This window comes from Salmo salar, chromosome ssa16 (assembly GCF_905237065.1).
Source record: "Salmo salar chromosome ssa16, Ssal_v3.1, whole genome shotgun sequence".
NCBI classification, from domain to species: domain Eukaryota; kingdom Metazoa; phylum Chordata; class Actinopteri; order Salmoniformes; family Salmonidae; genus Salmo; species Salmo salar.
In genome coordinates this window covers 65708828-65725148 of record NC_059457.1, presented here as the reverse complement: position 1 = coordinate 65725148, position 16321 = coordinate 65708828, and the positions used below count along the sequence as shown (strand labels likewise).

Below are 16321 nucleotides of genomic sequence, written 5' to 3'. Positions count from 1 at the left end.
TAGATCACATGATGCAAAACGCATCATCAGGGGATGATTTCTGTATTTTGAAAATTACATATCTTGAAATCTTGATTGCTGACAAGCAAAACATTTTGGGACTACACTATGTCAACAATGGACTAATGAAACAAGTACCAAAATAACGTTTTTGGGTGGAATTTTCCATTAAGATCCTACATCTGTAGGCAGTGGATATTTTTTAAACCTATAATTGGCTCCCAGTGCCAGTCTATGAAGCACTCTGCTGTCACTTCCTATCTCATCAAGGCAACAGGAGATGGTCTCTCTCTGCTCTCCTCCTCCTCTTCCTCCTCTTCCTCTTCCTCCTCCTCCTCCTCCACCTCCTCCTCTCCTCTCTACCTCCTCTCTGTGCAGCACAGCACAGCTCTGTCCTCTGTCTGTTGCAGGTGTCTTTGGTAACTAACAAGGGCAAGGCATAGACAGTATTGATGTCTGTATGCACAGCCTGGTTTGAATGAGTAATTACAGTCACTAGCACTGAATGTATAGCATAGACATATACCTGTATGCTGTAGCTGAGGAACGCTCAACTTAGTTCTCTTATATCGAGGCAGAGTTGAGTTTTGATACCTGGTCGCATTGAGTTTATTCCTGTAAAAATGTCAATTCTGAAAACGCTTACCTGTACCAGTGGAGGCTGCTGAGGGGTGGATGGCTCATAATAATGGTCAGAACGGAGTAAATGGAAAACCATGTGTTTGGTGCTGTAATTCATACTTTTAATAAAAACTTTTATTTGGAAACAACCACTAACTTTTTCCTCATTTGTGTTGCTCAACAAAGCGTGAATGTTCATGTGCCAATTGAATCTGACTACGTAGTATGAGCAACACAAATGAAGAAAAAGTCGATGGTTGTATTTGATAAAAGTTTTTATCAAAAGTATGAATTTCAACACCCTGTAGAAGGACCACAGTTGTACAGTTGTACAGGACAAACATAGGTACAGGTAATTGACATTTTTACAAGAATCGACGGACGGTGACTCAATGTTGTTGCTAGCAAATCTTACGACCAGTTATCAAAACCCAACTCCATATTGTGTAGTGAACATGACCTTGAAGACAGATCTCTGAGCTCTCCTCTTGGCATATAGCAGATGGAACACACACACACACACACACACACACACACACACACACACACACACACACACACACACACACACACACACACACACACACACACACACACACACACACACACACACACACACACACACACACACACACACACACACACACACAGACGGTTGGGGGGCCTTACATCAGAGGCCACAGTTCTTCTCCTGTGCACTGTCTTCAGCCCCAGGACAAAACTAGAGTGAGTCTCAGCTCAGTGAATTGTTAACATCGAGAAGCCCCATCAAAATATTATGAGTGGGGGGTATTCTCTTCCTCTTTTCTCCCTTTGTTTACATTTCGTTTTGGCGGTCTACCAATCAGAAAGCATTACAGAGAAACATGTCTGGGTCAGTTCCATTACAGAGGCAAAACAACAGAGCAGGGCTGGGATTAACAAACTCTCCATGTCATCATCTCATCTTCCACTCATCTCATCTTTCAGGGCATCAAATCTTGCACATCTTGCTCTTTGACAGCAAATCGTTTCAGAGCAAATAATATTTACAAGTTTCAAATTTCAAGTTTTAATGTCACAAGTACAGTGAAATTCCTTTCTTGCAAAACTCAAAACCCAACAATGCAATAATCAATGATAATGTATTGATAGATAAAAACACACAAGAAATAAGATTAATAAATATGAAATACACAATAAAGTAAGAAAGTAAACATACTATATACAATAAATATTTAAAAAGTCAGTTCCAATGTCACATTTACATGCAGGAACAGTGGAGTGGTGGAGGTCGATACAGTATGTGTAGGGATAAGGTGACTGCTCAACAGGATGTAAGATAACCAGAATAGCAGCAGCTTGCATGTGAGTGGGTGTGCGGGTGTTTCAAGTCAGTGTAAATGCATGTGCATATTATGTGTGAATGAGCAAATTATGGAGTGAATGTTTGAATGTTTGTGTTTGCGTTGGAGTGACAGTGTGTGTGAGTGTGTAGGCCCCTGTGAGTGTGCATAGAGACTGAAATAAAAGGTCAATAAAGATACAAGGTAAACTTGGTCCGTGTAGCTATTTTGTTAGTGTCACGATGTGCGCAACTGGTTGAAGGTAAGTCAGGTGCAGGAGAGCAGAGATGAGTGATAACAGGCGCACTTTATTCATGCCCAAGGAAAACAGCTATAACCCCCAAAGTACACAAACGGTACAATAAACAAAACACACGGGTCAAACGCATACCCGGCGCAAACCAGCCTGATGCGAACCACATGTAACAAACAAACAATTCCACACACAGACATGGGGGGAACAGAGGGTAATATACATGTAGTCAGATGAGGGAATGTGAACCAGGTGTGCGGAAAACCAAGACAAAACAAATGGAAAATGAAAGGTGGAGCGGCGATGGCTAGAAGACCGGTGACGTCGACCTGCCGAACGCCGCCCGAACAAGGAGAGGGACCAACTTCGGCGGAAGTCGTGACAGTTAGCTATTTATCAGTTGTATTGCTTGGGGATAGAAGCTGTTTAAGAGCCTGTTGGCGTCAGACTTGATGCACCGGTACGTCTTACAGTGAAGCAGCAGAGAAAATAGTCTATGGCTTGGGTGGTTGGGGTCTTTTGACATTTTATCATAGTCCATGAAGAGAAGCAGGAGCAAATACAATGTGTGTAGATAGGCTGATGGCTGTGTCAGGATATCCTGTCTGTACAAAGGGTCTCACCAGGTTGAATTTGGATAAATTATAAAGAAAAGAGATTTCAATTAGCAAAATTTACAAATGATTGCATCATGAGTGGAAGTACACAGAGTTAATTGCTTATGTCAAAATCTCTGCACAGAGAAGATCTCAGACCAGCATGGTGGTCAATTCGAATTATCAGTCAATTCAAATTTACATTTAAACTCTAAAAATGTAAAAACCAATTACATAAATACCTTCAGTTAATGAGAAATAATTTAAAACATATGCTCCTTTTTCCTTTTTTTATTGGAATTTTAGTTTACTTCTTGAATTGACTGCTTTCTATTTGAGTTGACCCCCAACCCTGGTTAGTTCCACACAATGAATATTTCATGTTTCCTCCTGTATCCGACTGCCTCCCTCCACATCCACTGGGGCTCAACAACTGAGCAGCTGATCAAAACCTGTTGTGGCATATTGACACAAAAGACAAGCTAATGGTTGCCCGCTGCTTTGAGTCACCCATAACACACTGCCAGAGAAGGTTGTAAGTTAAACCGTGCTGCAAAATAAGCTCACTAAGGCATTATACAAAGGCAGAAGGAATGTCTCCTATTGTCCAATGGACAAACAGTGTACTGTTCACGACATGCACAGTATGTATGACAGTGGGCAATTGGACATAGGCTTAGGCTAGTTTTCCTGTTGGCTCCCATAGGTAACTTTAATCAATGTTATTTTGTATTGCTTTATGTGAGAGTATGAGGTCAGGTCCCATGGTTTGCGTCCCAAATGAGTACTATGAAGGGAATAGGGTGTCATTTGGGATGCAGACCATTGTGTGTCAAGCCAAGGGGTCAGGTTGATCTGTGGGATCCCGGTTTTGTCCGTTTGGAACCATCCTTCTCGCTAAGCCAACCGCTCTCAGAGTGCTGCCGCTGGTCTCTTGCTGAACTGCAGGGGACAGTGCTGTGACAGAGAATACATATGACAGACTGTCACTACACCTGGGCCACAGAGGTGAGGTGCTAAGAGTTAACCCCAGCAGTAGAAGATCTCTAGAGTCTACACCTTTTCTACCAAGAAGTCCTCTCTCTATATCCTGTTGGTTACCTATCTACAGTACATTGGGATTCCAGGTCTATCAGAGAAAGCACTCACTGACCTTTACAGAGAAAAAAACTGCCAATTTGATTGGATCTGTGTCTATTTAAAGCACTAGGCTGGCTGCTGGCTGGCTGGAGAGCGGGCCAGGGTTATTATTGGCACAGCCTCCGTTTGCTGAAGGTGCCCCCTGGATGTGCTAACTCATTGAGTGGATGGTGGCAGGGGTGGGCCGCCCCCCTGCTGGGAGGAATAACATTGTATTAGCTGATGACACATCCAAATACTGCAGAGCCCCTGGGCTGGTTGGATGGCTTCCTGCTTCCTGATGATGATAATGTCTTGTATGACTTCATTAAGATGCCACAGGAAGTGAAGTTGTTGAGTGATGTCACTCTGTATCATGAGGCATCACTTTGTATTAGGCTGTTCCCATCGGATGAGGAGGATGAAGAGTGACATTTACATTTTAGACATTTAGTAGATGCACTTACCCAGAGCGACTTACAGTTAGTGCATTCATCATACGATAGCTAGATGGGACAACCACACATCAAAGTCATAGTAAGTAAATGTTTTCCTCAATAAAGTAGTTATCAGCAAAGTCAGAGCTAGTAAGAGGGAAAAGAGTCAAGTGTGAGTGTTAGTTCACGAAAGGCTTTTAAAAAAAAACATTATTTCTAACATAAGGTAAAATTACAGCAAATTATTTATGACTGTGTCTTTTGCTAATACAGTGAGCTCCGAAAGTATGGGATAGTGAGAGATTTTTTGTTGTTTTGCCTCTGTACTCCCGCACGTTGGATTTGAAATGATACAATGACGATGAGGTTAAAGTGCAGACATCTATATCGGGTGAAACATTTAGAAATTACAGCACTTTTTGTACATAGTCCCCCCATTTTTGTGGACCAAAGGCATTGGGACAAATTCACTTGTGTATTAAAGTAGCAAAGAGTTAAGTATTTGGTTCCATATTCATAGCCCACAATGAACAATGAACCGTTTGTGAACGGTAAATAATGTATTGTGTAATTTTGGAGTCACTTTTATGAATAGAATATGTTTCTAAACACTTCTACATTAATGTGCATGCTAGCATGATTATGGATCAACCTGAATGAATTGTGAACAATGATGACCTTCCGTGTTATTTTAAGGTTGAGAGGTTAGCATGTCTTGGGAGTATGATATTTGTGTCACTGTCCCAATACTTTTGGAGCTCACTGTATATGCTGACTGTTAGCCGTTAGTTCATTGTCTGTACTGCAACATGGACATTACATAGCCTAAGTAACCAGTGGCGGTTGCTGAGGGGAGGACGGTCATAACAATGTCTGGAACAGAGCAAATGGAATGGTATCAAACACATGGAAACCATGTGTTTGATGTATTTGATACCATTCCACCTATTCCGCTCCAGCCATTACCACAAGCCCATCCTCCCCAATTAAGGTGTCACCAACCTCCTGAGCAAGTAACATTTGGCACAATATGCTTGAGTTTATTTCAGCTCTATTCGACACATCATTAAAGCTGCTATCAATACTGTGTGATCTGTCTTAATGTACATTTACATTTATGTTTAGTACATTCTGTGGAACCACTACTTGGTCTCTCTACATATGACATTTAAATGCCGTCCCTACAGTATAGCAGAGTATTGAGTGCTGCTGAAGTCTACACACAGGGGAGCTAGTACAAGGTCAGGAGAATGGGTGTCCAACTGGCTTGGTGGATGCTAGCTGACTGATGACCAATTCAGACTCCCTTAGCAACCACCCCCCCCCACCCCACTCCCTGTGGGCCCACTAGACACTAAGTGCAAGCTTTCAGTTGGCCAATTCCTGACCTTTCCCACACAGCCAGGAAATGGACCATCCAATAGGCATATATTTAGAACAAATAAATATATGGCTCTGGACCGTCCTAGTTCTTGCCTGTCTAGAATTCTTCAGTCACCAAGACAGTGTTTCTGATGAAAATATTACTGTACCTTTTCCACTGGAGACAAAAGTTAACTTTAAAGTAATTTCTCCATAACTAAATTGGTCTGTTTTTTTTTCATTCATTTTCATTCGCAATTGCAAAATGGAAAACACATGGATTATGACAAATATACATTTTAAGGCTCTGTTCAATCTGTATCGCTGAAGCATTACAGATTGCTCAATAGAAATATAAAGGTCATTTCCGATTGAGCTGACATGTAGCATTTACCGTGAATACAGGGTGTCTGTTTACTGCATTAGCAGCAGTCTAGATGGCAGGCTAGCTCCACTGTGCTCCACACCTCTCAGGGGGGATCTAAGGATCTAGGTTAAGGTCTGTATACTCCGAGGGAGGGGTGCATCATGCCCGGGAGGGGAAGTCCATAAGAGCTTTCCTCCTTCTCTTCCCACACTGGCCATGCCTCTTCTTTAAACCTTCATGACAGCTCCCTCTTCCACATGTGGAGTTGTGGCGGACCCATGTGTCACGCCCTGACCTTAGAGATCTTTTTATTCTCTATTTTTGGTTAGGTCAGGGTGTGACTAGGGTGGGTAATCTAGATGTTATATTTCTATGTTGGCCTGATATAGTTCCCAATCAGAGGCAGCTGTCTATCGTTGTCTCTGATTGGGGATCATATTTAGGCAGTTTTTTCCCACCTGTTGTTTGTGGGATCTTATTTAGAGTTAGTGCATGTTGTCATGGTTTGTTATTTTGTTTATAGTTTATTGTATGTCTTGCGAAGTTTCACATATTAATAAAGATGTGGAACGATACTCACTCTTCGCCTTGGTCCTTCTCTACAAACAAGCGTGACAGAAGATCCCACCAAAAATGGACCAAGCAGCATGGCCAGGATGAGTGGACATGAGAGGAGATCATGAGGGGAGCAGGGCCCAGGATGCGAAGTGGAGAGTATCGCCGTTCAAGGGAGCAGATAGAGGCAGCAAGAGAGGAACGGCGATGATACGAGGAGTTACAACGACAACGAAAGCCCAAGAGGCAGCTCCCCCCAAAAATTTGGCGGGGGCACACGGGGAGATTGGCGGAGTCAGGGTTTAGACCTGAGCCAACTCCCCATGCTTACCGTGGGGAGCGTGTGACCGGTCAGGCAGCGTGTTATGCAGCGATACGCACTGTATCTCCAGGTCGCATTCACAGCCCGGTGCGCTCGTTGCCGGCTCCCCGCATTTGCCAGGCTAGAGTGGGCATTCAGCCAGGATGGGTTGTGCCGGCTCAGTGCTCCTGGTCTCCAGTACGTCTCCTCGGTCCAGGATATCCTGCGCCGGCTCTATGCACCGTGTCGCCAGTGCGCCTTCACAGCCCAGTGCGTCCTGTGCCAGCGCCCCGCAGTTGCTGGGCTAAAGTGAGTATCTAGCCAGGACAGGTTGTGCCAGCTCTACGCTCCAGACCTCCAGTGCACCTCCATGGTCCAGTATATCCTGTCTCGGCTCCACGCACCAGGCCTCCAGTGTGCCTTCCCAGTCCAGAACTTCCGGCGACAGTTCCAGTCCAGAGCTTCCGGCGACAGTTCCCAGTCCAGAGCTTCCGGCGACAGTTCCCAGTCCAGAGCTTCCGGCGACAGTTCCCAGTCCGGAACCTCCTGAGACGGTCCACAGTCCGGAACCTCCTGAGACGGTCCACAGTCCGGAACCTCCTGAGACGGTCCCCGGTCCGGAACCTCCTGAGACGGTCCATGGTCCGGAACCTCCTGAGACGGTCCACGGCACTGAGCCTCCAGCAACGGTCCATGGCACTGAGCCTCCAGCGACGGTCTGCGGTCCGGAGCCTCCAGCGACGGTCTGCGGTCCGGAGCCTCCAGCGGGGGTTCCCGGTCTGGAACCTTCTGCGGTGATCTACGGTCCACGGTCCGGAGCTTCCGGCGATGATCCTTGAACCAGAGTCGCCACCAAAGATGGCGGATCCGCGAGCGGAGCGGGGTCTACGTCCCACACCGGAGCCGCCACCGAGGCTAGATGCCCACCCGGACCCTCCCCTATAGAGTCAGGTTTTCCGGCCGGAGTCCGCACCGTTGGGGGGGTACTGTCACGCCCTGACCTTAGAGATCTTTTTATTCTCTATTTTTGGTTAGGTCAGGGTGTGACTAGGGTGGGTAATTTAGATGTTATATTTCTATGTTGGCCTGATATGGTTCCCAATCAGAGGCAGCTGTCTATCGTTGTCTCTGATTGGGGATCATATTTAGGCAGTTTTTTCCCACCTGTTTGTGGGATCTTAGTTTGAGTTAGTGCATGTTGCACCTCTGTCGTCACGGTTTGTTATTTTGTTTATAGTTTATTGTATGTCTTGCGAAGTTTCACATATTAATAAAGATGTGGAAGGATACTCACGCTGCGCCTTGGTCCTTCTCTACAAACAAGCGTGACACCATGTCTGTTTTATGCTTTGGCTTGTTGAGCTAAAGGGATTTGATATCTTCATAGTTGATGTTAAGAGCATACAACATTCTGTACAACCTTCGGGAGCCAAGAGAGGTCAAGTGTCTCGGTGCACAAGTCTTCTGTTTTTCTGTTCTTTGTGTGAGTGCAAGCACATTCCATTAGAGAAAACATAACATGGAACGATGGCTTGTGTCTGCTGTTAAAGTAATGTTGTTTCTAAACACTGTCAGCATAGATAACTACTGTTGTGGCTTCAGGTTATTGGTGCTCTACACTACAGTTGAAAAGTACACAGAGAGAGAAATCCCATTCAACTCTGCCTCATATCATTGTTTCAACTCTACAACTTTTCAGTAGAGTTAAAAAGAGTAAAAATGATCTTAATATATATATATATATATATATATATATATATATATATATATAATAACCCCAACAAAAATCAATGTTGCTATGAGGAGGAGAGAGAAAGGGGAGTGTGTGCAACAAGCTGGAAGTAATGTGCTTTGACAGCCCATGGGGTGGTGGGGGGGGGGGCGTGTGTGTGTGTTGGGGGATGGGGGGGCTGAACGACAGGGCACTAGTGGGGAGGGAGGGATGTAGGGAGAGATGGAGGAATGGATGAAGGTAGGGAGGGGTCGATGGAGAGATCTGTCTCCAGCAGCAACACTCTTCCTGGGCAACACAGTGTGTCAAGTACACAGAAGACAAATAAAAAGAGAAGAGAGAAGAAACAACACAGAAACCGATCTATAAAGCACTCAGAGTCCCTGGAGTGGACAAAGGAGAGAGGATACTCCAGGACACAATGCAAGACTCAATGATAAAGTACTTGAAACCAAGATCGAACTCTATCCTTACTAAAGCAAACACACCATCTTTCTGTTGCTTTTGGAAAAAATAACTGCAGTATATCTAAGGCCCTCACAGTCCTACCCTGCAGTTATCCTTGATTGTCTGTAGTCAAGTATTGGCGTATTGTATTCTATTCAAGTAGGGCGGCAGGTAGCCTAGTGGTTAAGAGCGTTGGGCCCTCTGTTGATGTGCCCTTGAGCAAGGCACTTAACCCTAATTTCTCCTGTAAGTCGCTCTGGATAAGAGCGTCTGCTAAATTACTCAAATGTTATGTAAAATGTAACCATTGCTGTCACCAGGTCACTCAAAAACCAGGTCACCACTCTCTTTCTCAAGATTGCTGCTCGCAAAGCATCGGTACGGAACCTATATTTGCCATTAGGGAAATGGCCTGCCCTGAATGGTATGGAGCAACCATTGAATATTTTATATGTGTTCTATGCACTAGGCTGCTGTGGTGACATAAAACCTGGAAAGCTTCTTAATTGAGGAGTAAGTTGTCGTGACCTAATGGGAGAGTGCTCAGTGTTTCAGCTCCAGGGTTGATGGTGAATCTATAATGCATATAGTGTTGTGCGCTACGGCTGTGTCCAAATGGCTTCCTATGTAGTGCACTACATTTGACCAGCGACCATTGGGCTCTGGTCAAAAGTAGTTCACTTTGTAGGGAATAGCGTGCCATTTGGACCGCCTCTGTTTTCACTGTTCACACAGGGGCGAGGTATGGAGTAGAGAGGGATCATCTCAATGACCAGGACATGAACACACACCCTCCATTCTCCTCCTATACCCCAGCAACTGCCTTCTATACATACGAGCTCCATCCGCACCTTAAAAACATTCCCCCCTGGAATGGAGTGTGACATGCTGGAAAACTCTGGGGAAGACCTAAGGGCTAGACCTGCTTCCTCCTGTTGATTAGGTTACAAGCATCCATGGCTAACTGAGGAAACCAAAGGAGAAGAAAAACTCTTATAAATGATTTCATGTGGGTCATTAAAGATGAAAACAGCTAGTGAGGGAGGCAGAGGCAGACCGGAGGGATTGGTTGGCTTTGGTGACCCTGCGCATCTGTTATTGGGCATTGCGTCTCTCTTTGGTTTCTGAACACTCTCCCCATCGTTCTAAAGTAGATAAACATGTACAGGATATATGCTGCCGGGGACTGGAATAAAACCATGTTATAATTACATCAATTTCTAAAGGCGAATGTAATGGAGAAGCTTTGTAAAGCATGAACTACTTCCAAGATAATACTGTATGTAAAAGTCCCCACGTGAAAGATTTACATATTCTTGAATTAATGCTCCCAATATGGTCCGACTAAGATTTTTTTGTGAACATTCAAAAATAGCCCTTTGCGTTTCTATTCAATAAAATTTGTCAGGCTGTCACACTTCATTAGACAGAGATTGTTTGGAACTTGGCAGGCATTAGAGTGACGAAGCAGGGGGCTGTTTCTGTCTGGACTCTGGACTGTCTCGCTACGCCACAGAGGGTCTCTCTCCTGTCTCCACCAACCAACACCTTGTCTATCATGGTCCATTGTGTTCAGTAGGGCGTACCAAAGCGTACCAAAAAGGTTTGCCACAGAAATCCAGGTCTACCTCACTCAGTTTCAAAATATGTTCTCCCATTTCGTTGCTTCTGAACACAGCCCATGATACACATACAGGAGACATATAGGAGAGAGACAGAAAGGAGATAGGAAGTGATGGAGAAAATGGCGTGCTAGTTTCATGGACGGGATGCCTGTCACTGTGTCCCCTCTGTTGGTAGGAGTAGTTATTCTAGTCTCCACCCGGGGTGACTGTGATATCAATATGTGTTTGTTTGCTTGCTCCTGGGGTCAGTGTTCACACATTGCCATTGTGCAAAAAGGGAGAGATTGTCCAGGGGATTAAGGGGGGATGGATGGAGAGAAGCGATCAATGAGGATGGAGATAGAAGCACTCTCAGAGAGACTGTCTCACTTCCTGGTTGGGTGGTGCATAGCGTGCGTCACTCCTGTCTCCAGGGCAAGTCTGTCTGTCTCCTCAAACATCTGTCTGTCCCACTTAGGTATAGAAGTACTGGAGACAGCGTCCAAGATGGACGCCCGTTGTTTTCAACGTAATCAACTCACGTTCGCATACGCCGTTTCGTGGTCGTTGACATCTTTTTTTACCGGGACTACTATGCTTGTGCACTAGCACTGATTAGACAGCAGTATCGTGCGAACATGATCCGGGAACTCTGCCAGCTGGGCTCATGACATCAGAGCATGAATATAAAATGTCAATATCTTCAGCTGAGTGATAAAAAAAAATATCGGCCTCAGCAACTAATATTTGAATAATTCAATGGATTTTTTTGGTGCACAAAGGTGATGACTAAAGTGTTTTATTATGAATTTTCGAATTTGACTTCTCTATGGGGCCGTTGATGGGAATTGTCTTTCTGGGCCGTGCTTCAGTTGAAATGCAATACCGAAGCTGTCCTCTGGGAATTCGAAAGCATGCTTCCAGACTGGAACCCTGGCGCCTTGGTTTGTCCCCTACAAGTCTGTCTGTCTGTCCCTAAATGTCTGTCTGACCATCTGTCTCATAACTGTCTGTCCCCTCAATGTCTGTCTGTTCCCTAAATGTCTGTCTGTCCCCCACAAGTCTATCTGTCTGTGTTAAAAAATCAACACCTTTAAGTTCATAGTGTACATTACAGAACCAATCAGAAATAATTGTTAAATTAACACTTTTCAAAGAGACACAAAACAATATGAGCACAAACATACTATGATTAAGATGGACTGTGATTGCACAAATCCTTTATTTCCAGGATCAAATAGTATATTTTAACATTTGAACTGCTTTTATTTGTATTTTGTTTTACATCTACAATAACTTTGTGTGTTAGAATATCAAATTAAATTCAACGTGATAAAAAAAGAACAATGACACCATTGTATCTTTAAACATAAAACATTAAAATCTGGGATGTGTCTCCAGTATGTCACCACTATGGCACAATATTCTTTTGAGTAAAAGTCACAAAAAGCTCTCCAAACATGACTTTGAAATAAAACACAGAACTGTAGGTACTGTAGTCATATAATATTGAATCCCAAATTATTTTCTACAAGACTACTTTTTGTGCTAGAGAAAAATTGCTTGTAAGGACCAGTGCTTTTAAAGTAGTGCTTGCAACAAATGTCATAAAAATTACCTTACTATTTACACAACAGTTTTTTTTAAAGCAGTTTTTGTTGTTATTGATTGTCACCTTGCTTTTTTATTTTTTACATATATCTCCTGGTTGATTTAAATAAATCTATTTCGTATAAGAAATGTCTGTATACAAAAAAAGACAAACAAACAAATACAAAGAGAGAGGCAAGTCTGTAAATGCGTTTGTTAGTGACATTTATGTAATAAGTTACATCCCAAATGGCAACCCATTCCCTATATAGTGCACTACTTTTGACCAAGTTCCATAGGGCTCTGGTTAAAAGTATAGCACTATGTAGAGAATATAGTGCCATTTAGGACGGAGAAAATTCTAACGCTACCAATATTAATAAAAATTATTTTCCAGCACTTTTTAATAACGAAATACTGCAAATAGGATATTTTTACAACTCTTTTACAATATACACAACACATTCAACATTGCAACTTTTCAATACAGAATCTCTTTAAAATACTTGTCCTCTCATTTGGTTTTTGTATCAATGCTCATGAGTCTGCGTATGACCAAGTCAAACCTCATGGAATAGGTCTTCAGTGTGATACATCAGTGGTTCTCAAACCTCTGCTGGGGACCCGCACCTGTTCCACGCTTTTGATCTATTCTAAAGCTAGCCCAGCCGATTCAACTCGTCAACTAATCATCAAGCCCTTGACTAGGTGAATCAGGTGAGTTAGTTCAAGGCTACAGCAGAATTGTGAATCTTCTGAGAGGTTTGAGAACCACTGTGATAGATGACCATGATGGAATCACTTAGGGCCCTGTAAGAGAGGAGGCCCACTGAAACGACCTTTCTCGTCACGTCAGAAACTGCCGTTCCCGTTCCTCTGCCTCTTAGCATCGAATACAGTTTGTTTAGCTCAATTTCATTTCAATTCAGGAAATCAACTTGAATCCAAATGTATATTTTTCTCAAAGCTTTTCAATGAGGAATGATGGATCTGGAATTAGTTTGTTTACTTCTGAATTTAGTGAATTTAAGCTATCTACTGCTGTATTCCGGAACTTAATTTACTGAGTGATTTCACACTGTAGCCAGTCAAGAAAAGAAGAAAATGCTTCGGTTGATTTGAGTGCCATTTAAATAAATACACAACATCATTGTACTGGTAACGTAAACTTCTTCCAGGCTAAAATGCAGCATGGAAATAAACAAACACCAAAATGGTCATCCCTTCCTCCGATCTGCTCTCCCTCTTCATATTTAGATACCATTTGACCACAATGTGGGATCTGTTTCACATATTCAATCATATTCAATAACATGTAAGAGGACAACCTAAATACTATTTTACCAACACGTAGATCACCAAAACCAAAATGATAGGCCTGAATCAATTCCGCTTCCTCTCTATGGGCAGACGACGCAACAAAACATAAACACACAGAACAGAACATTTGTAATCTACCTCACAATCATTTCAGACATCCAGCTCCTTCAATCAATCAATATGTCTCATCATTCTTCATAAGGAATATTCATCTCCATATCAATCCTTCTCCATCCGTTCCATACCCACATTCACTTTCCCTCCTTTAACAAGTTATACTGTACTGAAGCGCAGTACTGTAGCTCTGACAGTGGTCAAAAATTTCCCTTCTCACAGTCTTGTTAATAATCTTTGTCGGAAACTGTATTTTGTACACCCATAAAGAAAAACAATGAAATTCACAGTGGTGAAGAAATTGCCGCTCTCTCAACCAACCATACCCTTCATAAAAAAATGTGTAACAACATGAGAAGATGCATTTGGTTTCCCCTGAGCTGTGTGCCAGTGGGGAAACTACTGTCAGAGTGCAGAGAGACACTATCCTGAGCTCTTTCCCGGAGTCCTGAGTCCGTCGTACACAAATGAAATGGAGAGAATGTTACATAGAAAGTCCTAACATCCACGGTTCGGTTTAATTCTTCTTCTTTTGCTTCTCCTCCTCTCTGTTTATTTTTGTTATGCCCCCTGACAAAATGGTCCAATGGTCTCTCTTTGCACTGATACACACACACACACACACACACACACACACACACACACACACACACACACACACACACACACACACACACACACACACACACACACACACACACACACACACACACACCCGTCCTCCCCCTCCCCTGTCCCCCCTCTCAGAGGTAGAAGCCTGTAGTCTGTGGGTCTGGGAGGGTGGGCAGGGTCTGTAGGGCGTCAAGCTGGGGGTGGAGACTGTCGCTGGCTGTCTGGCCGTTCACATTGGGCAGTAGACAGCTCCCTGTGTAAGCCACGTTGGTGTCGTTGAGGATGCAGCCGCTCTCCATCTAAACACAGAACGACATTAAAATATCACTGGAGCTGTACGCATATGATAGGACACAACCTCGCCCTTCTCCCCCGCCAAAAAAATCAAACTAACTCTAATCACTACACTGGGCTCTGTTCTGTGACATGTTGAGGTCATTGACACTAATCACGTAACCTTTCACCGCAGTGGGCTGAATCAGGGTCACACAGAGTGTTTCTTGGTAGTCTTTAACCAGTCTACTTTGAAACAGAAGTATAAACCTCACATACATGGTTATGGGCTTAAAAAAAGAAGACACCTTTATCATGTCAGATATAGTTAAAAGGTATTTCATTTTGAGTTTGCATCCTAAAATTACACTTTATATACATTACAGAAGACATAAAAACAGATTTTCTGTGGGTTTTTAGAAATAATGTTTATTATGAAATTATGAAAAATATGAATAACATTCGACCCATGAGGACACTAGGTCATTTGACTGCAGGAAAGGACTACTGCAGGTCAGGTCAGCCAGAGAGCAGAGTGGTGCAGAGCGGGCACACACACACACACTCTGGGCAGTGGACAGCAGTGGATGGGTGGACAGGACAGCAGAGCTAACTGTAGCTTGTAGTAATTGCTAATACACTAGCTAACTACAAAAAGTAGCATATCCGCCAAACCATCAGAGTACTGACACTGGTACACACACTGAGCTCCACTCTCTATACTCCATAGGTGTGAGTATGTACTTTGTGGCTTCCCTGTATGAGGGAATCCCCTGTGTGTGGGGACAGAGTGTCTGTTGTGACAGCTCCTACCATCGGCCTAATTGTAATCCTGCTTAGTGGGCCCTAAATGGATTAGCTAGGCATCATCCATGTAGAAATCCTAATAGGGCCACCTTATATAGGCCCCCCATAGGGGCAGGCCAGCAGGACACTGAGCACCTGCAGCAGGACAAACCCAGCCAGGTTAAGGTAGGCCAAACTCAACTAATCTCTAATGCTACTCAATCCCAAATCACAGCAACACCCCCGGGGGTAAACAGCACCCCCTGTGGTGGGATAAGACACCACACATGTAGGCACGCACCCATGCGCATACACACATCATTGCCACACATTCGTCTGCCCCTCTATGTATTAGGTAATGACGATGGGCAAATTGTAGGTCAGGACAGCTCATGCTTGACTGGCCAGCTTGGCTCTATGTTCCTCTGGGGCGTGGTCGCTGACCCTGAAGGAAAATACAGGAAAGGCGGAGTGGGATGGGGGCATGAATTGCCGCCGGTCCGGTTAGCGGTCGCTGCCTGGGAGCTATAGCTCTCACTGTGGGACTCAACCTTGTTCTATTCATTACAGTTCTTCACCATCGGCTCTTCTCTCTCTCTCTCAACAAAGAGACCAACCAACTCTATCGTTCGTTACCCTTCATGGTTTTTGAAACATTAATTCAGCACAACAACAAACAACAAGGAGAGAAAGATGGTGTCCAGCATACAGAATGGACTGTGTGCTGTACTAATGAGCGGAGTTCTATAGTCCAGTTTGTCTTGCCCTGAGGCCTTGTTTTGACTGACTGGGCCCCTTGTGTCCCTCCCTGACAAGACTACTGTACTGTATAAAAAGTTACAAATGCACAGAGGCACGCGTGGGACCTAATCTCATCTTCGTCGCCAAATGTACGGAGGCTTGTTGT

General features: G+C 43.8%; 1 protein-coding gene across 1 annotated transcript in view; it reads right to left on the bottom strand.

Annotated features, from left to right (window-relative positions):
• Positions 1-14484: 14484 nt before the first annotated feature.
• ahr1 (aryl hydrocarbon receptor 1 alpha) overlaps positions 14485-16321 on the bottom strand; it is a gene marked incomplete at its 5' end in the record, with an annotated part of 94160 nt that continues 92323 nt past the window's right edge. Inside the window, 1 exon segment of the mRNA NM_001123686.1 lies at positions 14485-14654. Within this exon segment, the coding sequence (NP_001117158.1) occupies positions 14487-14654 (168 nt within the window). The 3' untranslated portion in view covers positions 14485-14486.